General features: G+C 38.9%; 1 protein-coding gene across 2 annotated transcripts in view; it reads right to left on the bottom strand.

Annotated features, from left to right (window-relative positions):
- The window catches only part of LOC124607454 (PAN2-PAN3 deadenylation complex catalytic subunit PAN2), a 322,573-nt gene that overhangs the window by 191,759 nt on the left and 111,715 nt on the right, over nucleotides 1–19,099 (bottom strand). For both annotated transcript variants that reach the window (XM_047139789.1, XM_047139788.1), the window contains exons 9-10: nucleotides 1,460–1,693; nucleotides 1,128–1,373 (exon numbers count right to left, since the gene is read on the bottom strand). In XM_047139789.1, the coding sequence (XP_046995745.1) occupies nucleotides 1,128–1,373; nucleotides 1,460–1,693 (480 nt within the window). The remainder of the gene's footprint in view (nucleotides 1–1,127; nucleotides 1,374–1,459; nucleotides 1,694–19,099) is intronic.

Raw genomic sequence — 19,099 nt, 5'->3', positions numbered from 1 at the left:
GCTGTAGCCATCGCTTCCACTGACATCGAATCAATTCGTTTCCTCCCTTACCAGGTTGCACACCAAAAGAACCCGTCTTTTCAAATTTCCGAATCTTTTCTCTAGACCCATGGCAGTCATCAAACCAACGCCTTTTTTCAAACCCTTCAGTGTCCAGAACTTCTGCAGAGCAACGTGTGCACAGTCATCATTCTTGTAATACAGCTTTACATTACAAGCAGAGCATGATCCTGCATAGAGACAGTCGTGGCAAATGTCACAGATGCGAAAGGAAGAAAGCCATGTACCCGGTGTGTTTATCAACTTCATGTCAATGTGCACGACAGGTGTTTTCATTTACGTATTCTGATACATACAGCACCATCTATTGATCACTTTTCACACTATTTTTTTTCTTCTGCCATAAGTTTTCCCCTTTCTCGGATAAAGTTCTGTTGCAATGTGACGTCATTCTGCCCAGTGCTGTTATTTCTACAGCATTTTGAATGTATAACATTAATTAAAATCACCCTGTATATATTATCAATAATATCCAATAATATTTGCATTCAGTAAACTCTAGCTTCTGAAAATCTTCAGTGCAGTGATTGCTCAATGTAAGTTAGTGTTGTAAATTGATTTTCTCTTTGATGTTGCAAGTTTCCAATAGCCCAAAAATTATCATGTGCACCCCAATGTATTGTACATTTACAAGTTTTGTAATAAGTTAATTATTATCTCTTAACTGGAAACATGTTTAAGATTTCTTCACTTATTCCACATCCATAGCACCATTTCAGTTTTTAAGACATAAATGTGTAGTACGTATTCTTGTTTTATGACATGTTCTACATCCTTGGAGATCACCTTATTATAGATCTATGGGACAAAAGTAAATCTAATAAAAGTATTTCGTTTTCACTGTAGTGAATACTATTGGAGTTTCAAGATTTCTTAGAAAATTCCTGACAACACAGTCAGTCTGTTCTCTATACAAGCAACCTCCAAAGCCTAATGCAATGACTAATTTAAGGCAGACCTCAGAAAGAATCCCATGCTAGGCCAAAGGACACACTCCAAAGGGCAACAGCTATGACTCAGGCATATATTCTGATGAAGAAGATATATCTGCAAATTAATGGCATTACCTGTATAAGACTAATGAGGTTAGCCCTTCTACGAGCCTCTGGATTCCGGTCAGAGAGGATTAATCCAAGAGCAGAAGCTTCAGGCACAGTCCGAAAAGCACGGAGGAAGTTGTTGGACTGACATGGAGGTCCTTGAGAATTATCCAGCATATGAAAGAGGAATCCAAGCTCACATGACAGGCAGAATTCCTTGCAGCATAAGTGTGAAAGCAGGAGATTGTGAACACTCTCAGTGTAGTACAAAACCTGTGTATTAACAAAGTAATAATATAAATGAATATTTCACGTGCAATGAACTCATATAAATACAATTAAATTGTTACATTGTTCACCTGTATCATAGCATTGCAATATGAATTTGCTAATGTTGCTTCAAGTCCACATAAGCCAGTACCATTGTACTGTTCAAAATTGAAGTCACTTGCTCCCATCCGTGAGTATCGTACATCAGTCTTACGATAACGTTTCGGAATTGCAATAAATCCCACTTCACCTGCACCAGGTCTCGAGTCCGAGAAAAGCTTGCGTTGCACTTGTCCACTAGTTCTTTCTGCTTTGTATGCAACCTGAAAGAACAAAAATATGAGTGAGATGAAATTCGTATTGCATCTTTCCGAAATGCAGTATTTTCTTAAAGTGATGATAAATTCATGAAACTACAGCTTTGCTCTTACAATAAATTCACCTACACTCCTAATTTCAAACACTATACATCAAAACCATTTCTTTGGTTGTGAGGCACTGCAAGCATGTTGATATCAGTAGCACACAACCTTAGGAGATAATGAACAATCATACACATCAGAAAGCCCATAATTTCAGCTTCATAATTCTTTCTCAGTATATTGTACTTTTGCTATAAAAAGAGCAAGAGCTCCAAAGCTAGTGTGGATACCGTTTTCTGTTATGAGTTTCTATGCACCCCACAGCAGTCTGCTGCAGGTGGATGGTTGCTTTTCCTTTATTTTAGGTACTATTATACTGTTGGAATTTTTAAATGTTTAAGCATCAAGAATTAAGGCACAGTTTGTGCTGAGTGATTTACTAAAAATTTATGAAACCCCATAACTAAATAAATAACAGTATACTTGGCTGTAATATGTTTTGCTTATTTTGGCTAGTTTTACAAGTTTTTAAAATTTAACATAAATCACACACAATTTTCAGGTCAAATATATATATTTTTTTCACTACACTTCAGAAATTTTTCATTTCTGTCCGTTCATATTTGTGTGATTACTATGAACAATATTTTCAATAATTTGTCTGTATAATGAGTTTCTACGATTTCGTTTTTCCTTGTATTACGATGTCAGTTAACAAAAGATGCCTTAATTATGCAGTGCTACTCTGCCCATATTTCTGAGAAAGCTATACTGGGTGTATCATAATTAATGGCATAAATCCATACAGTTGAAAGTACACATACTAGAAGTAAATAAGTCTCAGTAAACGTAGGGTTGGAAATGAACACCTTAAGAGCTGCGAGCAATTTTTCACCTTCGATATTGTGAAATAAATCTCTTCTATTTCAAGTTCTTTGCTTTCCATATTTTGGGAAGTGGCAATATGGACCAAAATAAGAAAAAAAATGTCCAGCAAACATGAGTTCTAAAATGAATACCTTAAAAGTTACGAGCAATTGATCATTAGAAGAGTTGTGTTTCAAAGTAGCAAAAATGAACAAGTGCTCATAGCTCTTATGGAATGCATTTTAGAGCACATGTTTACTGGACTTTTTTTTCCTTGTTTTGGTCCACGCTACCAGTTCCCAAAATATGGAAAACAAAGAACTTGCAGTAGAAGAGATTTGATTCACAGTACTGAAGATGAAAAATTGCTCGTAGCTCTTAAGGTATGCGTTTTCGACCCTATGTTTACTGAGACTTTTTTGCTTCTAGTAATGTGTACTGTCAACTGTAAGCGTTTATGCCATTAATTATGATACACCCTGTGTATCAAAGCCTATCCAACTTACAACTCCCATGTCATACTTTAACAATCAAATTTCATAACAACATTATGATTAAAATTATTCCCATGTCTGACATTTTGCCACTTCACAATTCTTGTTTCAATTCCGCCTCATGCTGTTCTTGAACTCATATTTACAGGAAATACTTATTTCAGTTCAGATCATTTTTCAACAATACATCATTTATCTTGCTCACCAACGTCAGATTTTGATTGTAAGTACTGTACAAAATAAAGGAACTGTGTCATTTTTCATTGTTTCAACCCTGTGTTACTATGGCATCAGATAATTAAGCTATCCTGGTTTATTTCACCTAGATGCTATTGGCAAGATCACTACAAGCAGAATTTCATCTTACACTTTCACAGGGACTGTTTAATGAGAATGCATTCTGCAGGGCTACCATCTTCATCAGAAAACGAAAAAAGATCAGGAAACTCTCAGAAAACCCGGTCACTCTGATGCTCCAAACATAAAGATCTTGCATGACACCTCCAAGTTACTTGGCCATATGATCATACACTCCCATGGAACTCGCTGGTAATATGTTGTGCAATGCCTTGATGGTAGTGAAGATCTCAAGGTTTTTGACTACCACAGCTGTCTACTCAGTGATACAGCACAAAGGCTGGCAGATAAGTAAGTTACTTGAATCTCAACCTTTCAAAGTCAGGCATTCATTCCTCAAAAAAATTTTAAAACATATCAGTGTTTAGACAGTACTGTCACGAGAAGCAGACAACACAGAGTAAAACACAAGTATATGAATTACAGTACAGATACATAGCCAGTCATTGAGTTGCTTTATTTACCAACTCCTCAATATTTTGAAATCTCCCTCCCACCTTTTCTTTTGCACTGAAAAAAGAACTTCTAGTTGTGTGATATCAAGCATATGCCTATCTTTTTTTTCTGTTCCAATGACACCACACATTGCTACATGACAGTTAATTACCATCTTTAAACATGTGCTCAACATTTTCTGCCTTCCAATTAGAAGAAACGTAAAACATTCTTGGACTTCTTGTCATGTCAGTTCAGAGTAAAACCTAGCCTTTTTGACAATTACCTCCATCAGCTTTGTCACGAGCAACTGACTATCAAAACTGATGTTGTGGTGGCCCTATATGGCTCAAAGACAGCTTCTGATTGGTCTATAATACTGCCAACCTTATGTTATGTTTACCAACCAATCTGAAGCCGTCTATGAGCTATGTAAGGCCACCACAGCAGCAATTTGGACAGTCAGTTGCTCCAGATGGAGACAATAGAGGTAACTGTAGAATGCTCAAGGTTTTACCCTGAACTGACATGGCAAGTAGTTTGAGAATGTTTTACACAATAATGCCTTCGTGAAAGACTTCATCCTCGGAAGAAACTTTACCCAATTTTTGGACATTTTATAGCTAACCACATTCCTGAAATCAGTATTTAATGTACTCAAGAAAATGAAGATGTTATGCTTGTCTGCCTTCCTTCCTATTTAGAGCTAGAGCATAGATAAAGACTGCTTTATTTTCCTCCTCTCATCATTGTATCTGTTCAGTAAGTACATATGAGGTGGCTACATATTTTTAAACCAGATGTTACCGATAGCTAGACTTGGCAAAGCAATAGCTTTGTTGTGATGAGTGATGCTGACTAAGTAAGCTACTGTACATGCAGTAACATCAGCTGCCTCCACCTGTCTACCTGTTTCGGGTAAGCATAGCTTGTGGTGTGCACCTCACTCACCCCCTCCCAAGCTGTACCAACCCACAACGCATCCGCATGTGCAGCATCACTGCCGAGCAGCACATAAAAAGGGTGATGGAACGAGTGCGCATCTATGCATCGTGCTATTGATTTAGCTATATATATTATACAACATGTACATTATGCAACAAATGGCGTGGAAGTATGAATTACACACACTGAGGATGGTAGAAGCATTGTATTCATTACATTGAATCATAAAAACGTTTTCACAAATACAATAACAATCAAAAGTCAAGCAAATAGCTTTCTGAGAGAGTAAACATTTTTCCCTAATTTGTGTAATATTCTTCAAATCAATAAATATAATGTACTACACACTTTGTAAAGTAGTGCGTGTTCTTCCTCATGGTTCAACCTATCTTCAAACCAAGTTTCATGAAAATCATTTCAGCAGGTTAGTAGTGAAAACATAATAGACAAAGCTACTTTTGTATTTATAATATTAGTACGGATAAAACTTTCAAATATGATATCTTTATTTGCTGTGATCCAATTTTGATGAAATGAAGCCTGTACAGTGCCCCAAGTTATGCTCAAGTTATCTGTAAAATCCCCAAGAAAATTCATCTAGTAGTTGATTAACGTGCTCAAACAGAGAAAGAGAAAGACATGATAATTTTACAGATTTATTATTAGTGTAGATACAGATACTTAAAAAAAACCTATTCTTGCTGGAATTCTGTGAGTTTTGTTCTATAGGATAATGGCTTTCATTCAGATATGTTAACTTAGGTCATTCATAATTTCCACTACATTTGCATGTCCATATTTATAACTACAGTAATTATTTTCCTCATCTAAAATCACTCAGCAATCACACTGACCATAGTCTCAAGAGAATCAATGATACATAACTAGCCCTTGATGGAAGGAAAGTAGATTGGGTTTAACATCCCATAAACACTGAGGTCATTAGAGACGGAATAAAAGTTCAAATTATGTCAAGGATGGTAAAGGAAATCAGCCATGCCTTTTCAAAGGAACCACTCCAACATTTGCCTGGAGCTATTTAGTGAAATCACAGAAAACCTAAATCTGGGTGGTCAGATGCGGATTTGAAAAGTCGTCTTCCCGAATACAAGTCCATTGTGTTAAGCACTGAGCCACCTTGCTTGGTCACTAGTCATCAACAACGGCTTACGTCTGTACTTAGTAAATAATCTATTCCACAAAAAAATGCAATTTTTCAGTACTTTGGCAAATGACTAAGCTCATATACACTACCAGACAACAATGAAACACCCTCAAGGACAAGGTCATTTTATTGACAAGTGAGGTGGCAGGTAGTTCATCATTGTAGGAGTATATGGTAACAAATTCAGACCAAATGAAAAGCCATATCAGAGTAAAGTGTGTGCAAATAGTTGCATCATTACGCAGTGTATCCTCCTCTGGCAGCAACACAGGCATGTATTCTTCCATGGAAATGATCATACAGGTACTGAATAGCATCGTGCGATACATTATCTGACATTTTGTGCCCTTTGTTTAACAAGGCAGTGGCTCTTGCAATCCCCGGAAAAGAAGTAAGTTCCCTCTTCATCACATCTCATACATGTTTAACTGGCAAGAGATCTGCTGATCTTGCTGCCAACAGCATTTGTTCTATACCATGAAGAGCACATTGCGTTGCAGCAGCCATATGTGGATGTGCAATGTCCTGTCGAAAAAGCACATCACCTTCCTTTTGAAGAAATGGCAGTAGCAAAGGGGATAAGAGCCTGTGCAATGTAGTGAGTACTGGTTGTTTTACCCTGCTGGGACACCAAATGTGACTGTGTGTTGTAACTGATGATCCCCCAGATATCATGAAGCCTGGAATGGGACCTATAGGTCATAGGTGAATGCACTTTGCAATAGAAAGATCACCAGTCTACGCTATACACATTTATGTTCAACACCCGCACACAGACAGAACCAAGTCTCATCACTGAAGACGAGTGCCATTCCACTCTCCAGTCAACCCTTTCATGACACCAGAGTACCCATCACTGGCGGTGTCATGGTGTCAGTGATAGACTGGCTAGATTCACAAGTATTCTTATTCCCGCTGCCAGCAGACAGTTCACAATGGTCCCTCATGATGCAACACGTGCAACATGTGACCAGATTTTGTCCCTGGATGATGATTGGTCAGTCACTGCTGTCCACACAATATGTATCATTGACATTGTGTCCATACTACGCGGATGTCTAGAACCTGTTCCATAGAGAGGGAATGCTCCACAGGTCACTGTTGAAAGCATCAACACACTAACAATACATTGTGCCCAAAATGTGCAGGGAGCTCCAACGTTAGGCGGGTTATGGAGCCCCTCAGGAAAATAGCGGGTAGGTCGGGGAAGAATGCCAGTGTGCACTCGGTGTGCTTGCCGGGGGGTCTCGTCCGTAATGTGGAGGAGGCCCTTCCGGCAGCTATTGAACGCACTGGGTGTGACCGGCTGCAGATAGTAGCACATGTCGGAACGAATGACGCCTGCCGCTTGGGTTCTGAGGCCATCCTTGGTTCCTTCCGGCGGCTGGCTGATTTGGTGAAGACAACCAGCATCGCACGCGGAGTGCAAGCTGAGCTTAATATCTGCAGCATAGTGCCCAGAGTCGATCGCGGTCCTCTGGTTTGGAGCCGTGTGGAGGGTCTAAACCAGAGGCTCAGACGACTCTGCGACTATAATGGTTGCAAATTCATCGACCTCCGTTATTGGGTGGAGAACTGTAGGGCCCCCCTAGACAGGTCAGGCGTGCACTACACACCGGAAGCAGCTACTAGGGTAGCAGAGTACGTGTGGTGTGCACACGGGGGTTTTTTAGGTTAGAGGGACCCCCCCTTGGGCGAAACGATAAAATACCTGACGGCTTACCAGAGAGGACATTATCATCGTTGATAAAGAACGTCCGTCCTCAGAGACCAAAAACAGGAAAAGTTAACGTAATATTGGTAAACTGCAGGAGTATCCAGGGCAAGGTTCCTGAATTAGTATCTCTTATTGAAGGAAATAGTGCGCATATAGTATTAGGAACGGAAAGTTGGTTAAAACCGGAAGTGAACAGTAATGAAATCCTAGACACAGAATGGAATATATACCGCAAGGATAGGATAAACGCCAATGGTGGAGGAGTATTTATAGCAGTAAAGAATTCAATAATATCCAGTGAAGTTATTAGCGAATGCGAATGTGAAATAATCTGGGTTAAGTTAAGTATCAAAGGTGGGTCAGATATGATAGTCGGATGCTTCTATAGACCACCTGCATCAGCAACCGTAGTAGTTGAGCGCCTCAGAGAGAACCTGCAGAACGTCGTGAAGAAGTTTCGTGATCATACTATTGTAATAGGGCGAGACTTCAATCTACCAGGTATAGAATGGGATAGTCACACAATCAGAACTGGAGCCAGGGACAGAGACTCTTGTGACATTATCCTGACTGCCTTGTCCGAGAATTACTTCGAGCAGATAGTTAGAGAACCAACTCGTGAAGCTAATGTTTTAGACCTCATAGCAACAAATAGACCGGAACTTTTCGACTCCGTGAATGTAGAAGAGGGTATCAGTGATCATAAGTCAGTGGTTGCATCAATGACTACAAGTGTAATAAGAAATGCCAAGAAAGGAAGGAAAATATATTTGCTTAACAAGAGTGATAGGGCACAAATCGCAGAATATCTGAGTGACCACCATCAAACGTTCATTTCTGAGGAAGAGGATGTGGAACAAAAATGGAAAAAATTCAGAAACATCGTCCAGTACGCCTTAGATAAGTTCGTACCGACTAAGGTCCAAAGCGAGGGGAAAGATCCACCGTGGTATAACAATCATGTACGAAAGGTACTACGGAAACAAAGAAAGCTTCATCATAGGTTTAAGAGTAGTCGAATCATAGCTGATAAGGAAAAGCTGAACGAAGCGAAAAAGAGCGTAAAGAGAGCAATGAGAGAAGCATTCAACGAATTCAAACATAAAACATTGGCAAACAATCTAAACAAGAACCCTAAAAAGTTTTGGTCATATGTAAAATCGGTAAGCGGATCTAAATCCCCTATTCAGTCACTCGTTGACCACGATGGAACCGAAACAGAGGATGACCGAAGAAAGGCAGAAATACTGAATTCAGTGTTCCGAAACTGTTTCACTGCGGAAAATCGTAACACGGTCCCTGACTTCAGCCGTCGCACGGACGCCAAAATGGAAAATATTGAAATAAACGATATCGGAATTGAAAAACAACTGCTATCACTTAGTAGCGGAAAAGCATCCGGACCAGACGAGATACCCTTAAGATTCTACAGTGATTATGCTAAAGAACTTGCCCCCTTTCTATCAGCAATTTATCGTAGATCGCTGGAAGAACGTAAAGTACCTAGCGACTGGAAGAAAGCGCAGGTCGTTCCCATTTTCAAGAAGGGTCATAAATCAGATGCGAATAATTATAGGCCTATTTCGCTTACGTCAATCTGTTGTAGAATAATGGAACATGTTTTGTGTTCTCGTATTATGACGTTCTTAGATAATACAAATCTCCTTCATCATGACCAACGTGGATTCCGCAAACAGAGATCATGTGAAACTCAGCTCGCCCTATTTGCCCAAGAAATTCACAGTGCCGTAGACACTGGCGAGCAGATTGATGCCGTATTCCTTGACTTCAGAAAGGCATTTGATACGGTTCCGCACTTACGTTTAGTGAAAAAAATACGAGCTTACGGAATATCGGACCAGGTTTGTGATTGGATTCAGGATTTCCTAGAAGAAAGAACACAACATGTCATTCTTAACGGTTCAAAATCTGCAGATGTAGAGGTAATTTCGGGAGTACCGCAGGGAAGCGTGATAGGACCTTTATTGTTTACAATATACATAAATGACTTAGTTGACAACATCGGTAGCTCCGTGAGGCTATTTGCAGATGACACGGTTGTCTACAAGAAAGTAGCAACATCAGAAGACTCGTACGTACTCCAGGAGGACCTGCAGAGGATTAATGCATGGTGCGACAGCTGGCAGCTTTCCCTAAACGTAGATAAATGTAATATAATGCGCATACATAGGGGCAGAAATCCATTCCAGTACGATTATGCCATAGGTGGTAAATCATTGGAAGCGGTAACGACCGTAAAATACTTAGGAGTTACTATCTGGAGCGATCTGAAGTGGAATGATCACATAAAACAAATAGTGGGAAAAGCAGGCGCCAGGTTGAGATTCATAGGAAGAATTCTAAGAAAATGTGACTCATCGACGAAAGAAGTAGCTTACAAAACGCTTGTTCGTCCGATTCTTGAGTATTGCTCATCAGTATGGGACCCTTACCAGGTTGGATTAATAGAAGAGATAGACATGATCCAGCGAAAAGCAGCGCGATTCGTCATGGGGACATTTAGTCAGCGCGAGAGCGTTACGGAGATGCTGAACAAGCTCCAGTGGCGGACACTTCAAGAAAGGCGTTACGCAATACGGAGAGGTTTATTATCGAAATTACGAGAGAGCACATTCCGGGAAGAGATGGGCAACATATTACTACCGCCCACATATATCTCGCGTAATGATCACAACGAAAAGATCCGAGAAATTAGAGCAAATACGGAGACTTACAAGCAGTCGTTCTTTCCACGCACAATTCGTGAATGGAACAGGGAAGGGGGGATCAGATAGTGGTACAATAAGTACCCTCCGCCACACACCGTAAGGTGGCTCGCGGAGTATAGATGTAGATGTAGATGTAGAATAGATACATTCAGCATCCTACATGCTCGTAATGTGATCCCATTCAACTTGCTAAAGCTGTTCATCACGAGTACATACTTGTTGGTAGGGCATGGTTGTACCTTAGAATGAATGACGCAAACAGTGTTCATTCTAAACTCAGCACACTTATTGCCTGCAGAATCAAAACAGAGGATGTACAGATAGGCCACCTGAGACCCGTCTGATTGCTGATGACTGTGACAAATGAATCACTAACACACTGTATGCACATTTTACACCTTGGTGACACGGAACATCGTCCGGGGGGGAGGGGGGGGGGCATTGCATTTTCCCACTGTAGTGATTTAACACAATTTATAAAAGAATTAAATGATCACATAACTTAATATCTTCATGTCACACTGACAAAATAGTTTCTAAGCAAGCTCAGAAATTACTAAGCAGACTTTTACCTTTAGTGTACTTTCCGTAAGTAACCTAATCTAATGTCTGTTGACCACAATCTTATCAAACTTATATTTAGCAGGCACATCATGAAGAAGCTGGCCGAGTCTATTCATGACACTAATTGCTAAAACATCATTTTGCTGAACATGAAAAGCTAGGTTTCACAGTGAAATGTGTTCCTTTCCACATACTTATTACTGTTATAATTGTCAAACACAATGTTGAGCTATTCAATGCTGTTTGCTTTCCTAGTTAAAGTGCTATTGCATTAAGGGAAGTTGTGTAGAGGCTCCAATTACAAATTGACAAAACTTTTCAATTACACTTTTAAGAGATGTTTCATTGTGAGCATTGTTCCTGCCAAACATTATTAAATTGCCTGAAAAGCAGAAACTGGCTGCAGTGATATCTAGTATATATGACTGAAGCAAGAGAGCCATTATACAAGTGGTAAAGAATATGTAATGATGTCTTAGTTACTGAAATATATCAAACAATGTAAAATACAGGTTGGTGTAGCAACAAAATGGAAAGAATAGCAACAAAATGGAAATGATAGATTGTTACTCAGCACACAGAGGAAGTGTTGAGTCACAGGCAGGTATGGTCAAAAATAATGGTAGACATATTGAGCTATCGAACTAAGTTCTTCATCAGATGAAGAAGAAACAAACACATTCACAACTCGCACACACTAGCCACTGTTGTCTCAAGGCATTAGTGCCTGGAGATGACTGTGGCCCTGTGTGTGTGTGTGTGTGTGTGTGTGTGTGTGAGAGAGAGAGAGAGAGAGAGAGAGAGAGAGAGAGAGAGAGAGAGAGCTTTTTACGTCTGATGGAGGATTTAATCCGTTAGCTGAATATATTTAGCATTCTTTCTCGTTGTGCCTATCTGCGACTCAATTGCCTCCTCTACGTAGTGTGTAGCAGTCTGCCCTTTCCAAATTGTTGTTACTAAAATGTATTTTAGACTGATGGAAGTAAGCCACTTCATCCTGAACTTTTAATACATTTTACCAATCACAAATAAAACAGTAAGTTCTATCATTCATTGCTTGAAGGGTAAATGAAGTACGATACCACAGGAAACCAACAAGCAGTGACCACTGTGAAAGAGGAGAAGATTATGGTTAAATTTCATGATGATGAAGATGACAATTACGATTATGATGACGACGATATGACGAAGTGGAGCACAGGCTTGGTTTGAGAAGCAAAGGGAAGGAAATCAGCTTGTCTTTTTCAAAGGAATTATTACAGTATTTAGTTTAATGCATCTTGAGAATCCACCATAAACATAATTTGAACCTTGCTCCAACCAAGAGCAAATCCAGTGTTTCAACCACTGTGTCATCTCATCTGATATCATTTTCTTCAGTGGATAAGTTGTCCATTTTAGGGTCTCGGAAGCTCAGTAAGAAGTTATTGCATTGAATGATGGTGTATGTGTTTTATTCTATTTGTTGCTAATTTATTTAAACCCAGGATAAGCTCCATAAGAATTAGCATGTTTCATTTATTTAGTCCATGGGAAATGAATCTAACAGCTTCTTAGTCTGTCTGTCTCACAAGTACAAAAATATTATGTGGTAATACGTCCGTGTATTCCTTCTATAAATCCAATGTCTAACTTCAATGACTTCGCTGAAGAAGACCAACCAAAAACTCCTTTGTGATAAATCTCAAGTGTCTAGCATCATCGTAACAAGTGAATGGACAACATAATGTTGTGACATATAATGGGTAACACTGCTGTGCAGAATTGCACATATTCTCAAACATCAGAGAATCATTGCTGGGACTGTTTTCAGACAGGGAAATTCTCATTCCTAGTGGCATGGTACATTCAATACATCAACTCTACATAAGAGATACCATGCCACACTGGTTTCCTCATTCAGCTAGCATGATGTCCACTGAACACGTATGTTATGGAGCAAGCTGCCAGTTCAATTACTTTCATTCAATAGCCAATGCAGGTAACATTTCAACTCATACTGAAAGCTTTCTAGCTTCAATGTCAAGATATGCTGAAAGGTTTTATTGTAGTTAACCAAATACTGATTTGGGACACATATTATTATTTTACTGGTCTGTTCATGCACAAATTTATCTGTATCCACTATAATTCATGTGTAGAATACAATCCATGGATTTTCTCTATTGTTTATTCATGGCACTGCAATTTTCATAAGCAGTCTTATGCAGTCTATGCTCAACTGGATTGAAACACTGGTAGTCTATGCTTATTCTGTCTACCCTTATTTTGACAGTGCTTTTTACTCTTGGTTAAATGCTAAATTTCAGCCATACAGGAGGTATGTTATGTTGTTATGGCCCAATGGATTAATAATCATATCAACCAAACCTATGGTCTATTTAAGTTATTTGCTACAACAGTACTGGCATCACTTGTTATCAGAGATATCTGAACCACCAACATGGAGTTGTTCTTCACCACATACATAAATGTCTTCTGCTTCGTATTATAATGATTGCCACTAATGCAAGATCTATTTTATGCACATATTGTACCACTGGCTAGAAGTATTTTATCAGCATAAGAGCCAATGTAAAGCCCTCTGTTATACATGTTCTTTTTTATGCAGCATTTGTAACATTTATACCACTAGAAAAGTTAATTCCTTTGTCTGCACCAGCAGTTTTATCTTTCAACAATGTCTGAAAATTTTTGCCACAAACATTACATTGTAACTGCCAGCCTAAAATTTCTTCACCTTACAAGCAACCGGACTAATCACATAACATGTGGACTATTACTTTGCAAGGACTCAGTAAAAAGAGCAAATTTTCATATGGTAATTTGGAGCGCACAGATCCCTATGCAGACTCTCTTCAAGTGAGATGCTGCTGTACAATTGGCTCTTGATCAGGAAATTTGGCAAAAAAGCAATGAAATAAAACAGTCACTCCCTTGATGATACACAACGAATTCTACAGACAGATAAACAGCAGTTGCAGAAAATGCTGCTGGTATCAACAAATAAGAAATGCACATTTGATTTCTAAGTCATCAGAGTCAGCACCACGGGAGGTTATAGATAAGTTGCAGAGGCCCACAAATGTTTATTTCAATGTCCACCAAGTGATTTTCTTCTTTGTATGGGGTATGTTTCCTATATTCAACGAATGAAACTCAAATTTTCTGCCCATTTCAGAGTCTTCTAAATACTTTTCCATATAATACCTTTTCTACCTGATAAAATTTGATTCTGGTCTCTGATAATTTATGGTATGGCAATAGCTGTACTCACACACATAAATGGAAATGGCACATAGCAATGTGTCTATAACAAAAATAGTCACAAAAAAAACTTCATGTGTATCTTTATGGCTGAATATTGCTCAATTTGTATCTCACTACTGACTACAAACCATTAACTGTTCTAACTGGAGTTCATTTCAGTTTGCGTAACAATACAATACAATAGTTACAACATTGTGATCTGTTCTTAAGTTGTATATTTATTAAACCTGTTACAAATCTATGATAAGGTTCAACACTCATTAGTAAAGTAATACACAAGGAACTTGCAATATTCTTTACAGGATGTGCACAGAGGACAGTTCCCCAAAAATGAATTTGTATGCTTTTGTGTAGTAATTGTTCAATTTCACAAACAAGTGACAGACTTTATACATATATTTGGTAAATGTCTGCAGCACATAAAACAATGTAAAGTCCACGACAGAACAAAAACAAAATTACGAAACATATAGCATAAATGCTCAGTCACAGATAGGCACAACAAAAAGACTGTCAAACAAAGCTTTTGGCCAAACAAGCATCACCAAAAAACAAACACACACACACACACACACACACACACACACACACACACACACACAAAAAAAACAGCATATGCCACTGCATATGTTTCCCATGGGTACTTTGTGAGGTGTGGTCAACAGCATCCTGCAGCAGCATATGTGCCTTTTCTATTGTGAATGTGGATCTGGGTTTCATCAGATTGTGTTAATGCCTGGACAGACAAGATTAGCCTTGTGAATGAACATTGCAACGCGAGTACAACATGCAGCTACAGAGTGGAGCTCACTTCTCACACAAGCCTGCTTAAACATACACAGTCTCTGTATGTTGGAGGATAGTAGCTTTAATATTGCCACCATTACTCATTGCTGTCCTCTGATGATTCATTTCTCCGTCAATAGTTGGCACTACTGCAAACCATTCTCTATATTTTGATCCACAGCAGGAGGAACCACTGCACATTCTTATCGCCATGTGAATACCTTACTGTCTGAAGGTTTCTGTACAGCTGTCATGTACGTCAGGATTACTTTCATTACAACAGTACTATTGGCTGTGGCATATTAGTGTGTGACATTTTTCAGCCTTTTTCTTTGTACTGAACCAATATTCATTAAAATCAATAATAGGTCACTACAGTCATGGGCTTGCATTGGAGAGCAAAAAGATGAAGTTCTTGAACATTTTCACAAACAACAATATGCAGAAATGTTTTGAGCAATAGAAAGTATCAATGCAGATGTGTGTGGATACAAACAGCTTTCACTTTGAAGGCAGGCACCACTAACTGACCATAATTGGTATTTACACAAATTTGCTGCAATGAACCTTGTTCCTTTTCCATGGAGCCTCATATACTACATTTTCTGGTAGGGAGAAAGAACGTCTCCGAGATGACTAGTTTAAAACATGTTACATCCTATGGTGACAGTAAAAAATAACACCACTAATGTACCATAGCAAATAACTGTTTAGTCACACAATCAGTTTTGTTTCTACTGAAGTAGTACTATTGTTCTGCATCATCTTGTTTTGCAAATTATAAGACAATTTAATTTTGGACACAAGTGACTACATGACCTACAACATGATGCAGTCTGTGTGTAGTGAAGTGTCTGAAATTAATGGTGCAACAGCTGAATGGTGAGAAAAGATTCACCTGCAAACTATGACAAAACTATACAAAAGGGTGGAACACATTTCACCGATGAATAAATGAAGTGGCAGAGCACCAAGTTATTGGATTCAGTGCTTGAATAATAGTCAATAGGAAACGTAAAAAGAAAGCACTGACACTGATGACAAAGAATGGGTAGGTGCAAGAAAAAAGTAATGTTGAAACTCTAGCAGAATTTTTTAAGGCAGTGGATTTCATAAAATAAAAACTGGACTATAGAGCAATGGGGAAAAGTCATTTGTTCAGATGAGCCTTGTTTCACACAGTTTCCAACTTCTGGCTGTGTTTTCGCCCCAAGGATGAAACATGGTGGTGGTTCAAAGATGAGTTGGGCAGCCATTCATGGTATTCCATGGGCCTCACAGTTACTCTGCAAGGTCACATTACTGCCACAGACCATATAACTATTTTGGCTGATCAGGTCACATCTTGGTACAATGTTAGTTCACCAATGGTAACGCTGTATTACAAGATAACAGGGGCCCTGTTCACCCAGCTCTAAATTGTCTGGGACTGGAATTGTGTGAGCAAGGATAAACTGTCACGTTCCCCCTGGTCACCAATCACATAATCTCAATATTACTGAGTCTTTGTGGTCTACAATGGGTAAGGTTGCATGATCGCTATATGCTTCCATCATTGTTTCTGAACTTGCCACTATTTTGCAGAAAGAATGGTATCAGTTCTCTTGAAAACCACACAAGGCCTGTATTTATCCATTGCAAGACAACTGGAAGCTGTTTCAAATGCCAACAGGACATGTAATATTACATATGAGTTCTGTTCAAAAAATTCTGGAACATTTATAATTCCACGCCAATGGTGTATTGGAGCAAAATGTGGTTGGCATCCCTGCACATGCTTGTGTTTAAAGTGCACCTGCCGGTAGTTTCATTGTTGTATGTCTATTACTTATTGTTCAGTGCTGTATTGTGTAGAGAACTGTACAGCAAAGTTTGTGAATTTCAAGGTGGTAGAGTCAGAGGAGCAATGCGTCTGCATTAAATTTTGCGTGAAACTGGAGAAACCTTTACAGACACACACCAAATGATGCAGGAAGCCTACGGTGATGAGTGCTTAAGCCATACTTGGTGTTACTAATGATTTGAGGGTTGCCACTTCCCCAAGACAAATTCCCTGATTTCCAGACAAGTTTTAGCATTTTTCCCTAACAAATTTTTAGATAGGGCATAAGTTGACAATCTGTCTTTGTAGCTACAGTACAGGAAACTATAGTGCAAACAAGGAAATATCTAAAAAAACACTTGCAAGAACATGGAGTTTCCTGATGTGAGCAAAAATCTTAATTACTAACATCAACAGCTTTTGTAATGAATTGTTTTTAGATGGAGAAAGCGAAACAAATGGTATACGTGTTTCATTAAGACCAAGGATGTTATTTTATTTCAATAAAACAAAACACATTTGATGACAAAAATATGTGTTTCCTTGGAGTTGCAAGACAAATTTAAAATTCCTTCAATGATTTCAGAAATAACCTCAGAAAAAAGTAGGTCTCTTTAAGGAAGTGTGTAAGGCGGGGAAGAATTATGTAAACCAACACTGTAGGTGACCACCAATAACATGTTGGATCTACTATATTCATTACTGTCTGTTATTAACCACTGTGTTATATCTATATTTTACAGGTATTGTGCAGCCTGCGGTTTGACTTGCTGTGGAAATCCACTCGTGCGGCCAGCTGTTCACGAGCTACTGATAGCATGTTGATGAAATCAGACCATGGTGATCAATCCATGCAACAGATAACTTGGTCCAATACTCTGAGAATCAAAAATAATTATAGGTAGCAACTCACTGTAAAGATGATTGCTAAGACACAGACAGGCATGTAGAAAAGACAATCACACTCCCACAAATAATTTTTCAGCCTTAGCTTTTGTCACAAAACGAGAGCACACACACTTTCACACGATCACTCACACACAATTCATGCACACATGACTGCTGTCTACGGCCGCTGCGTCTACAGTCTCTGAGAACCAGATCCAAACAGACCACTAATCATGCCTCCCTGCCTCTCGCCAATAGCTGCTAGGCAAGTGACAAGAAGTGGTGGCAGCACTGCTGAAAGCTGAGGGGGAGTGGTAGGAAGGGGAGAAGCAGTAGTAGGGAAGCAGTGCACATACTCAGCTGCACCCAGCCTACAAGCCTACAAAAATGCATGCCATCTCAGTAAACAAATCATTTCATTTAAAAAAAAAAAAAAAAATTCCCTTCCTCATGTTTGAAATATCCTGATTTCCAGCAATCCCGGGTTCATGCGGTTTAAAAATGGGCAGACAGAGGTTAAAGATGGCCCTCAATCAAGATGCCCTTCGACGTCTACCAATGATGCTCATGTCAGGAACGTCAATGGAATTGTGCATAGTGATCAAAGACTGACTATCCAAAAGATTTCAGAAGTATGTAACATTTCGTTTGACCATGTCATGAAATCCTGACACAGCATCTTGGAAAGCATCATGTTGCTGCCAAGTTCGTCCCATGGCTCATGAGTCAAGACCAGAAAGATCTTAAGCTCGGAATCTGTGAAGAGCTTTTGGATCGTGCAAATGAGAATGAGATGTTCCATAAGTGAATTATAACTAGTGACAAGACATGCAGCAATGGTTATGATGTTGAGACCAAAGTTCAGTCTTCACTGCGGGTCGGGAAATGTTCTCCAAGACCAAAAAAAGCTTGTCAGGTCGTATCACATGTCAAAGCCATGCTGATAGTTTTCTTTGACTTTGAAGGATCAGTTCATCATGAATTCGTGCCACAGGGACAAACTGTTAATCGATAAAATGAAGATGTATTTTGTAAAAAAACCTATCTTGCAGTAGTCTACCTTTATAATTAATTTCTGACTCACTCACTTCTGAAATTCGAGATCAAAAATATTTAAATTTTATGACAACTTGTATCAAAAGGCTAACTGCAGCAAGAAAACTGTTAACATTACAAGAGATAGAAATTTTGGTCAGTATTTACCTTCACGAGAAAAAAGTCCCAGTACTGCCAATATAAACATTCAAAACAGAAAACATTCTCCTTTAAGTATTTTCTATTGACAGTGCTGGGAATTATGTTTCCTGAAGGTACGTACTGACCAGGTT

This window comes from Schistocerca americana, chromosome 3 (assembly GCF_021461395.2).
Source record: "Schistocerca americana isolate TAMUIC-IGC-003095 chromosome 3, iqSchAmer2.1, whole genome shotgun sequence".
NCBI classification, from domain to species: domain Eukaryota; kingdom Metazoa; phylum Arthropoda; class Insecta; order Orthoptera; family Acrididae; genus Schistocerca; species Schistocerca americana.
This window is presented reverse-complemented; position numbering and strand designations above follow the sequence as displayed.